Source organism: Podarcis filfolensis (assembly GCF_964270895.1).
Source record: "Podarcis filfolensis genome assembly, chromosome: 4".
Classification (NCBI taxonomy): Eukaryota; Metazoa; Chordata; class Lepidosauria; order Squamata; family Lacertidae; genus Podarcis; species Podarcis filfolensis.
Window position 1 is genome coordinate 45,994,037 of NC_139607.1, and position 15,647 is coordinate 46,009,683.

Here is a 15,647-nt window from a genome sequence, read left to right on the forward strand (position 1 = left end):
CATTTGCATTCATGCGGGAATCTCAGACCAATACAAAAATTCAAAAGTGCTTTATTAAGAAAAAAGGAACCTCACCTTAACTTCAAATCCATTTTAAAGTTTATTTACAGCCTTGCCTTTTTTATGTTATTAATTAATTAAAATATACCGCCCACTCATAAAATACCAAGGTGATGCACAACAACATATATGCATACAATTAAACACACAGTACCATCAAATGTGTCACTCATCGGGGGGGGGGGTATTTAAACAACTGAGTAAGCTTTTGGTTCATAAGAAATTACACAGAAAGGGATAACAGATTATTGTAAACGAAAGTGAAGAGGGGTCAAGATGCTACAAGGAAGAAACAAGAAGTTTACTTCACAGACATGGCTGCATGGTACCATAGCAAAAGGTGAGGAGGACTCATCTACCCACGTTAACATGTAAACACACTCCACTCCACAACCATACACTAAATATGCCACAACACAGATGCCACGCAACCACACCCACCACACAATGCAGGTAGCAATTGGTTTGTGTTTTTGTTTTGTATGAGTGAAGGCCCAGGGTGGTGATGGGGAGTTTGCCGGCCGAGGGGAAATAAGTGGATTGAGAGATAAACTGGAATTTATTTGGGGAAATTGGGAGGTGTTGCCTATAACAATTTCTCATTTTCCAAATCTACCTCAGGCCCCAAAGCTTGGTTTCTGCCAGGCCCGAGGGATAAGGAGAGAGAAATTAGGGGGCTGGGAATGGCTGAATAAACCAGATTTCCTCAATAGCAAGTGAACAGGCTAAATGCCATTGAGATTAGCTTTGTAAGATAATATTTGTAAAGCAGGTGTTAAATTACCCAGCCCATTCAAGTCAATGGGCTCATCGTATTACATAAGTCAAGCAGAGCAGTTCTCATGTCAGCATTCTGACAGTTGGTGAGGGAGCAGTCTTAATCAGAAATAAGCATTTCTGAACACAGAGAGCCATATATATCTATGTATCTAAAGACTTGCATGTGCTTTGTTTCTCAGAATAATTCCATAAGATGGAAATACTGCAGAGCTATTATAGCAGCACTGTGCCAGACTACCAACTAATGTCATGGGAAACTGTTTAAATGTGAAGGCAGGGGGAATTTCGCTTTATAGCCAGCAAAGGATGTTCATGTGTGATGATTCAAGTGGAGGCAGAGAGAAATATGGGGGGAGGGGGGAGAGAGAGAGATTGCAAAGAGGAAATAAGACTCTCATGCTGGTTCAAGCTCCAAAAAGCCAGAAAATTGGAAGCTATGGCTGATGACTTAACAGAAGTGCCCCATGATCAGAAATGATGCTGTACTTACTTACAAATAGTCCTTCATGTACCCAAAGGTAAAGGTTTGTACAAAAATTTAATAGGTTTTTTTTAATAATAAAAGAACCAGATGAGGGAGGAAAGGGTCTCTGGCACCAGCAAAGATGGCTCATGTTGCCTAGGTCCTGTATTGGCAGCATGTCCCAGTCACACTTGTGCCATTTGCATCATGTGTAGCAAGTGAATGCCAAAAGAGAGCATCTGTTATATAGCACTGGTGACCTAATTAACACCTGTAGTGGAGCAGCAAAGCACAATGCCTGTTCACTCCCAAATGAACATCAAGCAATGGGAAAGTCTTGCTTTATGAACTGCCTCAGTGGAATGCACCCCGGCCACTAAGTCAATGATAGGAGAGCTGAAACTGCTTATAGAAGTTATGATGTCTCCTGTGTTTTCAAACCGTATTCTCTTTTTAGAACAATGTTCCTGTCATTTCCATAATCATCAACATCTTTCTTTCAAGAAATGAGAGAAAGCAGAAGAGAAAACCACCTTATTCCAACAGGCTTTGGGGAACTGGCTGCTTTTAATGAAATGGCTGGTGCCATGTTGATTTTATTGTAATTATTTCTATGTTTTTAACAGATCTTTATATATATCATATAGTTTTAATTCTATTGATGTTTAATTGTTTTTTTCATGATTCCTCTATGTTTTCAGCAGTTCCTATTTTACCTGCCTTGAGTACCCTGTCAGGGGAAAAGGCAGGGTATAAATAAATATATTATAAGAATAATAATTCTTTCTAAGCTTTTTTGAGACTCAAATGAAGTGAAACATGGGGTGTAATTTTAACTAAACAAATTGAATAAATAGATGTTTGGCTGCTCTAGTGAAGACTGGCAAGGTGTCCCTGCATCACCACTTCTCTTTTCATTTGCCATCTGCAGAAACAAGGCAGGGATTACAAATGCTCTCCATCTTGGAGATTTCCAGCTGCTCTCAGTGTAGCGGGTGGTGGGATCAGTCCTAAAGCTTCCTTCCATTCTCCCATTCTTCTCCACAAAAGCTTGACATCCCTTTTTGTTAACTCCTTCCTTCCAACCCGCACAAACAAAAGTTCTTCCCACTGAGGTCGCACGGCTTTTCTCAGTTCAAAAACTTTACTGGTGAGCAGACAAAACAGCAGATGCTGGAATAAACTTGGGTCCTTAAGGTATAAAACAGAGTCCATAGGGTGATGCCAGTGGTGACTGGGGGACACTTTTATCTCAACCTGCCCAGTTGCATCTCTTGATCTGCTGGTATAGCTTGCTAAGAGCAAAGGTGTGCATTGAAAATATATCACTCATTAGAATGTCCATGGAGCCACTTGCAGGAAGAGTTTGCCAACATTAAGCTTGTTTGCACTGTAAGTCTTTTGTGGCATTGTATTATAAAGTTTGCAGAACCCTCAAATATTCTAGAGTTCTGAACATTAGAATAGCTGGTGCTGTAATTCACTTCTTAACAAAACCATTAAATGATGAATCCTACCTAAGCCTTTAGTTCTGAGATAATGCTTTCATTGAATCTGGCCTTTTAAGGCATAGGCATGCCTTTTCCCAATGAATTTTAATAGAACTGTCAGTAGAATTTCAAATCACAATGACAGGCCATAGGAAGGCCTGGAAAAGTTTCATAACTTAAGAATTTATTCACATCTAAATAATTCAAATCCTGAACCACAGTTGTGACTATTTAAATGTGAAATTCCTATAATTATCATCATAGATCTTTGGGTATAAAAACTGTTTGCCACACTCTGACTGATGCAGAATTTTTCAGTTTGTGTGTGTCAGAGAGAGAGAGAGAGAAGAAAAAAAACTTGCCAAGCTGCTATCCTAGAGCTTTTAATGTGCATGTATGTTTTCAGTGGTTGCTTGAAGAATACTAAAAGCACCATTAAATCTGACTTACTGAAAGGCATCACATTCTACCACATTCATTTAGGAATAATGACATTATAATGCTATTGAGAGAAGTCAGAAAATAATAATTGATCCTGCTATTTTTTTCTGTCAAAGTATTTTTTACCTCATTACTTGCCTTAAAAGTTATATTATTCCAAACCAGTGTCTTGCAATACGTAAGAGAATCTACTGTTAATCATGAAATATTGTTATCTTCATATAGGACACACACATCAACACTTGAAACATTTCAAACTGTGGTCACTGTGTTGCGGTAAGCACATTTTACTAAATTCCATTTAAACACTACGGTATTTAGGAAACTAAATGAAACAGCGTTTAACTCACCTATAGGGCACATTTCTAAACACCAAGCATGTGCTACCTTGTTATTATGAAAGAATGGTAACCACAGTCTTTGATATGAAACCAACAGCATCATATTAACTCACATGACAATATTGACAATTCTGAATACAAAGGATTACATAACTCAAATTGAGAGCCTATTGTACTTGACTAGACACTGTACTGTGAAAAACACATTTGTCACAAAGACACCCTGAGGTCTCAAGGGCCCTCCTCAGGAGAGCTAGGTTTGTATCCCCTCCTTCTGACATGTCAAAGGTGGTCATGCATAGTCTGGGATAATAAAAAGGTTAAACTGTTGAGTTTCTCTTTGAATAAAGTTTAGTGGATGACTTTTACTTCAGGATCAAACTCTATGTATAACTTAAATCCTCCCTTCATCAGATTGGCTAACAATTGTGGCATTTATGTACGGGTAACTCACATGCTATGTGAGGCTTCAGTTCTTTGGGGACCATGCATAAACACAAAAATGCAAAAAGCTAAGAACCCCTGTTACTGCCGCTAACTGCACAAGGTAGAAGGCTGGTTGCCTAGCTTTGGGAAGGAGGTACATGGGCTCTGGGCAGGGTCCCAGAACCCTCCTGCCTCCTTCCCAAAGCTGGATAAGCCCGTGATCGCAGCTGTGTGTAGGTGGGGTAATAAATTAATGAACAGTGAGTTTCCTCCATTCTCCATTTATTCCCACCTGTGCAAAGCTGTGGTTGCATAAGTAAAATAAGTGTTAGATGTGAGTTACCTGTCTTCATTTTGCCTTTCTATGTCTTACACTGATTGAATCATTTTTGTCCCACGAGGTACATTCTTTTCTGCCAGTATATTTTAGCCCAGAATTTCTACAAATGATTTTAAGTTTATCTTGATTTGAGACAGCTGTAGGAGTGCTAATTCATTTGGTATAAATAATTTCTGTGCTCTATTTCTCTTACCTTCATCATTAATAGTGATGGACTTGCTTTTGGAAGGAGCTATAATTATACTGTCTGAGACTATAGGTGTACCAGATGTTGCAGGTGTTACACCAGTTAACAGCACTTCTGCTCTTTCATCCAGTCTACTGCGGGCTCTGCAGCATACAACAGCTAGGAAAAATATTTTGTATAATTAGTTCTCTGAAATAAAAGGAGCTCATATTGAGAGCACATTACACCTGACTACATTATGCAGAAGACACATGTCCCAAAGATCATGAGAGGTTTCAGTTACAATCATAAGATGTTTGGTGAGTGAGCATGAGAGATGGGGTCTTTTTAATGGCAGCTGCACAACTTTACAGCACCCTTCCAGCTGAGATATGTTCCCCACTTTAACAACTACCTGTCAGAAGTTAGAGATTTCTGTTTCAATAGGCTTATAACATTTGATTATCTAATTCTCGCTGCTGCTGTATCAGTTTTAGACGAAAAACATCTTTGTTTTTTAACTGCTATTATATTTTGTTTTTAAATGGGTTTTCAGCTATGACAGTATTTTGTTAGTTTATGATCAAGTTGGTGAGTCAAATCATGATAGTGGGGCTGGGAAAAAATCACATCTGGCAACCAATGCGCCCCTTTGGTTTCAGATAGTACATGGGTACATGAGTCTAAAAAACATGGGGCAAAATTTTCATGGCCTGCTAACTGCTATAGTGGCTCATTTACCAGAAGTAATGTATTTAGCATTAACTCTAGAAGTGTATGGGGACGCGGGTGGCGCTGTGGGTTAAACCACAGAGCCTAGGACTTGCCGATCAGGAGGTCGGCGGTTCGAATCCCTGTGACGGGGTGAGCTCCCGTTGCTCGGTCCCTGCTCCTGCCAACCTAGCAGTTCGAAAGCACATCAAAGTGCAAGTAGATAAATAGGTACCGCTCTGGTGGGAAGGTAAACGGCATTTCCGTGTGCTGCTCTGGTTCGCCAGAAGCAGCTTAGTCATGCTGGCCACATGACCCGGAAGCTGGAGACCGGCTCCCTCAGCCAATAAAGAAAGATGAGCATGCAACCCCAGAGTCGGTCATGACTGAACCTAATGGTCAGGGGTCCCTTTACCCTTTACCTTACCTAGAAGTGTATACAGTGGTATGCTGGGTTACGAACTTTATTCGTTCCAGAGGTCCTTTCTTAACCCGAAACCGTTGTTAACCTGAGGTGTGCTTTTGCTAATGGGGCTTCCCGCTGCCGTCAGCACGCAATTTCTGTTCTCATCCTGGGGCAAAGTTTGCAATCCAAGGTACTACTTCTGGGTTAGCAGAGTTTGTAACCCAGAGTTTGTAGCGTTTGTAACCCAAGGTACCACTGTACTCAATTCTGACCAAACTAAATCTCTTAGACCAAAATATACCCCACTATGAATGCATATGTAGAAGAGGATGCAAATAATAATTATTTGTTGTTGTTGTTATCACCACCATCGGTTATTACTATAAAGTCTTGTCCATTTCGAAATAACCTAAGTACAGCAATTTTAAAGAAAACACCAGGCTCTACCTGGTATATCTTCAGCTGCGTACAATAAGAAAGCTTTGACCACTTTAAAACCATTAACTGTCTCATTGTAATTATTGATTTCCTTTCCCACCCCACTTCTGAAACCCGGGCACAAAACTGACTGCACATGAAGTCAATGGTGAGTGAACCATAAATACTGCATGTGTTTTGTGAAGCTTTCAGCTTAAAATATTAAAACATGGTGGCTTGTGATTATAAAATGCAGCATGTCTTATAAGCAATTCATGATTGCTAAACAACAGCTTAAGGGCACATCCCACATTCTTAGTTCAGCTCTTTAGCATTGAGCTAGCAATCCCTGACTAGAGCTGGCACTGCAAATGTGGTCATGCTGAGTGCAGTCACAATCCAAAGGACAGTTCATTTGTTTAAATTGGCTTAAAAAGTGTACTGTTGAATTAAGGCCTTCATGAAAAACACAAATCCTATCACTGCTTCTTTATTGTAGTGCAAAGCAAGGGTCCTCAATCTTTTTGGACCTGGGGGTACATTTCAAAATTTAAGGAATTTTTGCGGGTATCACAAAAATAGATATTTCACAAAAGATAAACTGGTGGTGCTCAGACAAGCCCCCACCCCCAGCCACCCATAGGCAAAACACCTACAATCACAAAAACAGACAAAAATAAGCAGGCAGCCATTGCCACCCTGCAAACAGGCAGCCTTCTTCAGGCAAAAAAAAGCAATTTAAAAATAATTTAAAATAGAGAAGGGCAGGAGGCCTTGGTGGTTGACTGTTATGTTGGGGACCCCAGGTGCAAAGTGTGAAGAGCAGACATTGGACTACTGAATATCTGGACCAAAACACATGCTTATTCTGGGGTAACATGGTATGTACATTCATTGTCTATCTTTACTTTCTCAAAACATCCATGTGAATGGATTTTCTTCCATGCACTATACAACTAACTTAAAGAATACCAATATACACATTTGTCATTATAGTACTTTATGAGGGTGCCATGCTGTGCAAAGAAAGAACGAAAGAAAAGATTTGGTGGTAATATTCAGCATTCCATCCTTAATTAATTAAACTGCAAATTAATGAGATGAAATCTGTAATTAAGATTATACTGGCATTTTTCTTCAAGTTAAAGGTCTTTAACAAATTAGAACAATGGCAGTACAAATAATATCTATCCCATTAAGTTCAATAATTTCATTCCTCAATAAGTCTCTCAATTACCTTCAAACACCAAGACAGACTATTGTTTTCATTCCTTTACAAAAGCTTTTGTATATAATTGACTCACACATTTTGAAGTGCCCTTATCAGCCCACGTGGTGTGTTTTTATAAAGGCTATTAGCTTCATCATTAAACTGATTTCCAATGTTCTTAATAGGTACCCAAGGAACAAATTAATTCTGTAATTGTGCTTTAGCTAAGAAATTAATGTATATACTTTTGGCATACTATCCCCAATTTGAAATAAACTAGGAATCCAACTGATATGGTTAACGTTTTGTTACACAGAAACTTATTTTCCCAGAACTGCTTTTAAGAATATATTTGTTGTTGCAATATTCCACATAGCGCTCTATGATAATACATATACCTGAATTCAGTGCATTTTGCCTATGTATAACTATGCACTATTGGTTGTACCTACTTAAATGGTAGCCCATTGAAATTAATGTGCCCAAATTAGTTATGCTCAGCAACGTCAAAAGGGTTTACTCTGACTAGGATTAACGCAGAATACCACCCTTTCTAGAAGTTCTGGGGAAGGCTAGAGTACTTTTTTATGCAGAACATCCTAGGTTGAATCCCTGATGCCCAACAGAGGGCTGGAAAAGATTCCGATCTAGAATCCTGAAGAGCCGCATAATTTAGACAATATTAAACTAGCTGGAGAAACAGTGTGATTGTATAAAGCAACTTCCTGTATTCCCAACATCTGCTGTCACCTAAGTAGCAAACTGGTTTTCACTGGTCTCACATAAGAACAGCCCTGCTGGATCAGACCCGAGGCCCACCTGGTCCAGCATTCTGCTCCCATAAGCAGGACATGATTATAATAGCATTCTCCACTCATGTTCCTTACTAAACAATATTCAGAGAGGAACTGCTATCTGTTAGCCTTACTGAATGATAACCCTGTAGTACACAGCTAGCTGGAGCCACAAAAGATTTAGTCTCTCATTCTGAACAAGAGGAACCCATTGCTACATAGAGAGATCAGTACTGCTGAATTACAGCCCATGCATTGCTTTATGTGGGTCTGCCTTTGGAAATGGTTCAGAAACTGCAGCTAGTTCAGAATGTTGGAATCAGACTGCTGACAGGGAATAAGCAATCTGACTGTATAACATCAGTCTTGGCAGGACTCACTGGCTGCTTAGACATTTCCAATCCAAATTTAAAGTGCTGGTTTTAACCTATAAAGCTCCATGTGGCTTGGAAGCCTAATATCTGACCCAACACCTGTCCCGACATAAGCCTACCGAGGCTCATTAGTCCTTAGGAGGATGGCGACAAGGGAAAGGGCCTTTTCTGTTATGACCTCTCATTTATGGACTGCTCTCCCCAATGAGGTCCACCTGGTGCTGACTTAACATCTTTTTGCCAACAGGTTAACGCCTTCCTCCTTTTCCAAGCATTTGATAGGGCAAGCTGAGTGGGCTGTTACCTGGAGCTACTGTTGGCTTCCCTGCTGGTTCTGTTTGGATCTGCTATGTAATTTTTTCCTGCTGCTTTCTGAAGTATTTGTTGCTTTGGTGTTCTATAATTATTTATTACTGAGGGCTGTTTATGTTTTAACATTTTTGTGTATTTATTCTATGCTTCCTAGAGACTGCTGTGTATTAAGCAACTAACAACTGAAATAATAATATGAATAAAAGTAAAAGATGTATATGGAAAAATACTTTGAAACGGCAAAGCTATTTCTCCCATATAAATTGGGTTTATATAGCCATATAAATATAAAACATATCCATATAGATTAATCGAAGTGGGGTAAGTAACCCCCAAGGAGAGGGACTTTTTGGTAGTGGCACCCTGTTATGGAACAGTCTTCCCAAAGAGGCCTCTCCAGTGCTATATTAGTGGTCCTTTTTGGTGACAGAACCATTTTGCTCATCCAAGACTTTGAAATATGTCTTGGCCCTCTCCATTTTAAAATCTGTGTTTCATATTGTATTTTAATTGCTTCATTTGTCTTCTGAGCTTAGCAGACAATTTATGTTACAGGCATGCTAGAAACATTCAGGTAATAAACAGAAATAAAAAGTCCTCCTAACACGTTTCAATTGGGATGCAAGTTACAAATAAGCCTTTTGACATCCAGCTTCTTGAGTGTTGGCTACAGCAACATTCAAAAGAATTTAGAGGTCAGAAAGAGACATTTAGGAAGAGCCAGTTTGTTTGTTTGTTTGTTTAGTCACCTATATGTTAGGGACCATGGCTCCACCTATTTCCAGGCTTGGGGAGGGGGTACTATTTTCATTTATATAAGAAAAGTTTGCAGTTCTTGGCTCATATGTACCTGGTGCAGATTTATAGGGTGTCGATTCAGGAATTCCATGAATTGGATAGATCCAACGAATTCCCCGGATGACTTCATCCTTCATTATTACAGTGTTGCTGAGAGACATAAGTAATATATACATATGAATATGATTACTCTAGAAAATTGATACAAGTGATATTGACAGTACAATTAACCAAGATTTCCAACAATGCTTTGTGACCATTTTGAAATTTGTTCAGTGGGACCAGCTTCCAGAAGGTGCTGTCTTTTTTGGAACAGTGGTACACTCAAGTAAAAGGCTTTTGGTTGTTTTTAAATCCACTTCTTAGGACGATCATAAACAGACTTCTTATTAACACTTGTCATTAAATCAAAACAAAGATAATTAAATGAATCATGTCGGAAGTTAATCTGCGCAGTAAAATTTGTTTTCAGTTGGAGTAGGACACAAATATATTCTAAGATAGTGGCTATTGTGTTTTGCTACCATCCTATCCTCAACTATTTACTATTCTTTTCTATAGAGAACTATATTCAAAGGAGATAACAGACTGGAAGCATAACACATCAAAATAATTACTACAATCAAATAATTTAAAATACAGATTACAAAATTCATTGCTCAAAGCATATCAGTTAAACAGTTTGGTACAACCACCACTATCAATCAAGGGCAACAGGCTGAGTACATATGTGGCTCTGAGTATCCTGTCCATACCCCCTGGGTGAACAAGTGGAGAGGTATCCATATCAGCCTGACCAGACAGAGCCATAGCTACATCACAGACCATTACTATTGTAACTGCAGCTTCCAAGTCAGAATTGTATGCAGTGGCCTTAATCCTTAAAGTGTTTAGCAAATCAGTGGCAGCAGACTACTGAAGGTTCCACTAACTTCCTTGGTAGGAGTCTCTCACCATTCAGAAGATCTATGTTGGATGACACTGCACAGATTCAGTCATACTGAAGAAAGAAAGCTTTCATCACTGCTACAGAGTAGATACTAACATGAGGTCTAACATGCATTCCCCATCATTTGTGCTGTAGCTGTCACCACAACAGTGTCATTGTCCTCAAAAGCTCAGAAAACGGTGGAGTCTATATGCCGCTTTCTAGAAAAAGAACACCTAGAAGCAATCTTGTCAGGTTCCAGAGCCACCACTTCAGTTTCAGATATCCAGAGGGCATCATTGTTACGATTTGTATTTTGAATAATGGGGGGAAAGTTCTTAAAAAACAAAAACTCTGAGAAGATTTGCTGGGATAGCCAGCTAAGATTTGTTCTGCAAGATGGCTGTTTCAGAGGACTGAGTTTCTAAGGCTGGCAGAGAGGATACTTGGAACATAACCCAGGTGCATTGCTCTCCACCACTTTTCTCCAGGGGCAGGGTACTATCATATCAACCAGCATCTTCATACCTCTAAAATTCAATAATATCAATCTAATAAGCCCTAGATAGCTCAGTTGACTAGAGTGTGGTGCTGATAACTCAAAGGCTGCAGGTTCGATCCCTGTATGCGACAGATGCATATTCCTGCATTGCAGGGGGTTGGACTAGATGATCCTCAGGGTCCCTTCTAATTCTACAGTTCTACGATTCTATGTACAGTAATACTTGTAAGGTTTGAAAAGTGTGAAAAATCATTCTAGACTTAGTAAATTCTAACCATTGCAACATTTATAGCAATATATAAATACTACAATAAACAATCTTCTAAAGTGATAGAGCTCACAATTATTTTTCACTTCAAATAATAGCAGATATCAATTTTATCTCCTCTGCGACTAAAATGTTTACCTTGTTAGTGCTTTGCTTAATTCGAAGGTGTCATCGTAAGACCATTTATCAGCATCCAACTTTTCAACTTTAATAACCAGCACAACTTCATACAGTTTCATTGAGTGAGGTGCAAAGAATACTGGAATATCCAACTTGTTTTTTGGAGCCAAAACGATTCCTAAAAAATACAATAAGTAATTTAAACACATATTGTGAAAGGAGTGGTTTGTCAACTACTCACCATCATGCCAGAAATTTATCTCCTATATATTCAGTGTCAGTTTCATGGAAATAACACTTTGGTATAGTATTTCTCAAACTGTGGGCCATAATGTGGGCTGACCTCCCCTTCTTGGCTGACATTTTGCAACTGCTGAGTTCAGTAAAATTTTCAACATTTTCAAGAAGACTCCGTGGACAGAAAGTTTGAGAATCCGTGCTTCTGGTATATAAAGAAGCACATTTAAATTGGTTAAAAAGTGACAGAGTTTTCCACTGGAAAATTCCATGTGCGTGTGTTTGTCTCAAAAGAAACGGCAAATTGTCTTTTAATTGGAGTTTTGTGGTATGGTGGTTTTTACAATTTACACAGCAGTGTTTGGCTTCTAAAAATCGAAACAGTGGTGCTATGTAGAGTTGTGCCAGTCTTATCTAAATATTTTAACTCTGTTACAAATTATATTTGTTACCTTATAAATATTCAAAATAGATGGAAACAGAAATTCAAGTGTTCAATTAGAAGAGTAAAAGCGTCTTGTGTTTCAGGTACAGTGTGTCAAAGGAAAGTTTTCCTTACATAGTTTATTGGTGGTTCCTCCATGGGAATCCAGTAGGGTTTTCACTCCTAAAGAGATGCATATACCATCTCCTACTTGTCTTGCAGGTACTGATTTCCCCAATATACGGTACTCTAAAAGGTAAAGTACATTTAGTGCCTACGGAAGTTGTCTGCCTACCACTTAGCATGTACAGTGGTACCTCGGGTTAAGTACTTAATTCGTTCCGGAGGTCCATACTTAACCTGAAACTGTTCTTAACCTGAAGCACCACTTTAGCTAATGGAGCCTCCCGCTGCTGCCGTGCCGCCGGAGCATGATTTCTGTTCTCATCCTGAAGCAAAGTTCTTAACCTGAAGCACTATTTCTGGGTTAGCGGAGTCTGTAACCTGAAGCGTATGTAACCTGAAGCGTATGTAACCCGAGGTACCACTGTAATTTATCAAAACCTGGAACGATCTAGGTTTGGGTGCAGGGGTAGTCATTGGAGAAATCATGTCTGATATTCCATCAAAATACAAGAACACACTTCGGAAAAAGCAGCTACCAGAAGCACCATTTCATGATGTTTCAACAACAGCTTGTTTTATCTGATATTGACACCAACAGTTTAAAAACCTGCCAATGGGCTGAACCCTAAGAACCCTAAGCAGAGGGAAGCTTGGCAGATTTTATTATGTCCTCCTCCCACAGTATTCTCTTGCTTAGCCCCAGTAAAACCTGTGTGGGTGGTTGGTAGAGCCCTCCTGAACAGTGTGGGTAGAGGGAATCTCCTAAAATAGGGCAGGGCACCTTTCACATTCCAAGTTAAATACGGGTAACTCGCAACACATGCTTGAGAGTGTTTGGGTGAGGTAGAGGCAGTTAGAGAGGGTGATCTAAAGAGGCCAGAGAGACATGCAGAGGGGTTTGGAGGGCCAACGAAAGAGACTGGTGTGTGGAAGAGGTGGTTGGGAGAGCTTCAGACTGCAGAATGGGCCTCAAACACAAGGTGGTGTTGGCGGCATCAGCTGTTGAGAAACCAAGGAAGTGCAATTCTGCTTATATGCGCAAGAGCCCGGAACCCGCATAAGTTGCGAGTTACCTGTGCTAAAAGTCTACTTTGTTTAAAAGCATTTCTTTTTAATGTTGTAACAATCAGGCCACTGGCTCTGATTCATACAGAACCATTACAAAATTCAGGGACAACTGAAACCATCTGGGTTTTCAACGACCTGGATTGCACCAGGTCATGATAAAAAAATCCCCGAATCAGCTAGCTGCTAGCATGCAAAGGACATCACAGGTGCATGCCAGGGGCTCAGTGGGCCAAATTGAAAATACAGCAGCCATTCAGAATAGCCTAGCCACAATGATCCACACACTGGCAACCTCAACCACAGTATGCACTCTATGTGGTGCTATCTTTATGCTTTGTTCATAGCTGTCAAGCGTCCCTTATTTGAAGGGACAGTCCCTTATTCCAGCGCCATGTCCCGCTGCTGTCCCTTATTGATGAATGTCCCTTAAATGCCCCTTAAATGACGTCCCTTAAATTTCAAAGGAAGCAGCTCCTCTCCCTCCCTCCCTGCCGGCCAGGCAGGAGGGAGGCTCCAACTGTGTTGCTTGGCTGTGTTGCTCACCCAATAAGAAATCTAAGAACGACTGGGGGGTGGAGCTTGCATGCCGTGTGCTGATCAAATCGGCTGTATTGCCTAGGGACTTGCCTTTGCTCAGCGCTTCCCAGCAGAGAGGTGACGGTGGTTTTCCTTGAGGCTTCGTTTGGCTGCTGGCTGGGCTTTCTGCCTTTGGCTCAGAGGGGCTCAGAAGTTGAACAAACCTGAGCTGAGTGCTCGGATCGGAATCGGATGGGTACGTCATAGACGGCACACTCACCCTTGCCGGCGAGAAGGTCTCTCTGGAGCGGGGGCACATGGTGAGGGAAAAGGAAAGGAGATCTCGTGGGAGGGGGGGGCTTTTGGATTTGTTTTGGAGGATCCTTCGACTGACTTATGGGGGGAAAGAAAGGGGCTGGTTGACTAAAATGGTGGGTGAATGGCGATCTTGTGGCGGGGGGAGGCTGTGTGTGTGTGGCTAGTTAATGCAAGCTGAGGGGGGTTTTGAATGCTGGACGCCATTTTGTTGCACGTGCTGCTGCAAACTTTGCAGTGCAAAGCCAGGCTGGGGAGCCATCTTAAGTTGAGGCTGCATAGGCCTTGTGGTGCATGTGATTCAGATTCTAGTCAGTTGAACCTCTGGTTACAAAGTTGGTTGGACAGTGTTCTCAAAGCTACCAGCATGAGTTTGACCAGACTGCAGGAGGACAGGAAGACTGGAGTGCCTGAAACAGGTGAGGCTGCAGGTCCCTTATTTTGGCTGCTGATCCCTTATTTTCAAGGCTGCTGGTCCCTTATTTTCAAATCTGTAAGTTGACAGCTATGGCTTTGTTATTGTAGTCATCTTCAAAAGACATGGAAGTAAATGAATATTCACATAAGCAATCCACTTGCATGAACAACTTAACATAAGAAGATTTTTGTTTTATCACAGCTCCTCAATTTAACAGAAATCCCTTCTGAACTAAGGTTCAGTGCAGGGGTTTGGTTTTTTTAGGAGATGAACACAAATCCTTAAAAACTGCAATTAGTTCTTTGGAGTTTAAAATACGCCTCTCTGCCTTCTCTTGGTAGTTTTATAAAAGTAATTACAGCCACCAACAAACTGCCAGCTAACACATGAGTTCCTGTCATTGCATGCATTGAAAATAATTTAGTAGCAGGAAGTCCCCCTGGGGGCAACAAGACTTGATGCTGTGACTATGCTCTTAGAGGGAATTGTACATAAAAAAGCATGGCTGACCTCATGATATGCCATCAAGTACAATCATTCCCAACAGCCATTGCTACAATCAAGCAATATGCATTGCGGCATGAGCTAGCTGCATGTATAGGCAGGTGGGGAAAGTGCCTATTTTGGGATGCAAATGGAGCTCAGTGGAAAGGGCATCTCTGGAATTTAATGTGAATGGAGAGAGGCAGCCTTTATAAGTGAATCTACATGACCTGATGGAAACCAGCAATTTGCAGATTCCACAGCAGACAACAGTTCTCACATTGGTCAGGATGGGGAGGATCAGGTGAGCTCACATTATTCCCCCCCCCCGAACAGACTACTCGCTTTTGTGAGCAATATAAGGCAAGATCTTATAGTGCTTAATATTGTTAGGCAACTAATATAAGGAGTATTTTTTAATTACTTTTTGAAAGCAAAAACACAAGAAACAAGAAACAGTACCAAAACAAGTGGGACTACGAAAAGAGTGACTGTGGAAACCCACCCAGATGGGTGGAGTACAAATTATTATCATTATTATTATTATTATTATTATTATTATTATTATTATTATTATTTCCCTCCCCTGTCCCAAGCCTATCTCACTTTTTTTAAAAAACAGGTGTTAAATGTGAAATTAAAGCAGTAAAAATGTCTTTGCTGCTGATCATTTTCACCACAATATCAAACACTCTTGTTCTTCTTCAAACAAA

At 40.3% G+C, this 15,647-nt stretch overlaps 1 protein-coding gene across 1 annotated transcript in view; it reads right to left on the reverse strand.

Annotated features, from left to right (window-relative positions):
• The window catches only part of CFAP47 (cilia and flagella associated protein 47), a 180,768-nt gene that overhangs the window by 20,797 nt on the left and 144,324 nt on the right, over positions 1-15,647 (reverse strand). Inside the window, exons 58-60 of the mRNA XM_083612236.1 lie at positions 11,366-11,525; positions 9,582-9,679; positions 4,535-4,687 (exon numbers count right to left, since the gene is read on the reverse strand). Of these exons, the coding sequence (XP_083468362.1) occupies positions 4,535-4,687; positions 9,582-9,679; positions 11,366-11,525 (411 nt within the window). The remainder of the gene's footprint in view (positions 1-4,534; positions 4,688-9,581; positions 9,680-11,365; positions 11,526-15,647) is intronic.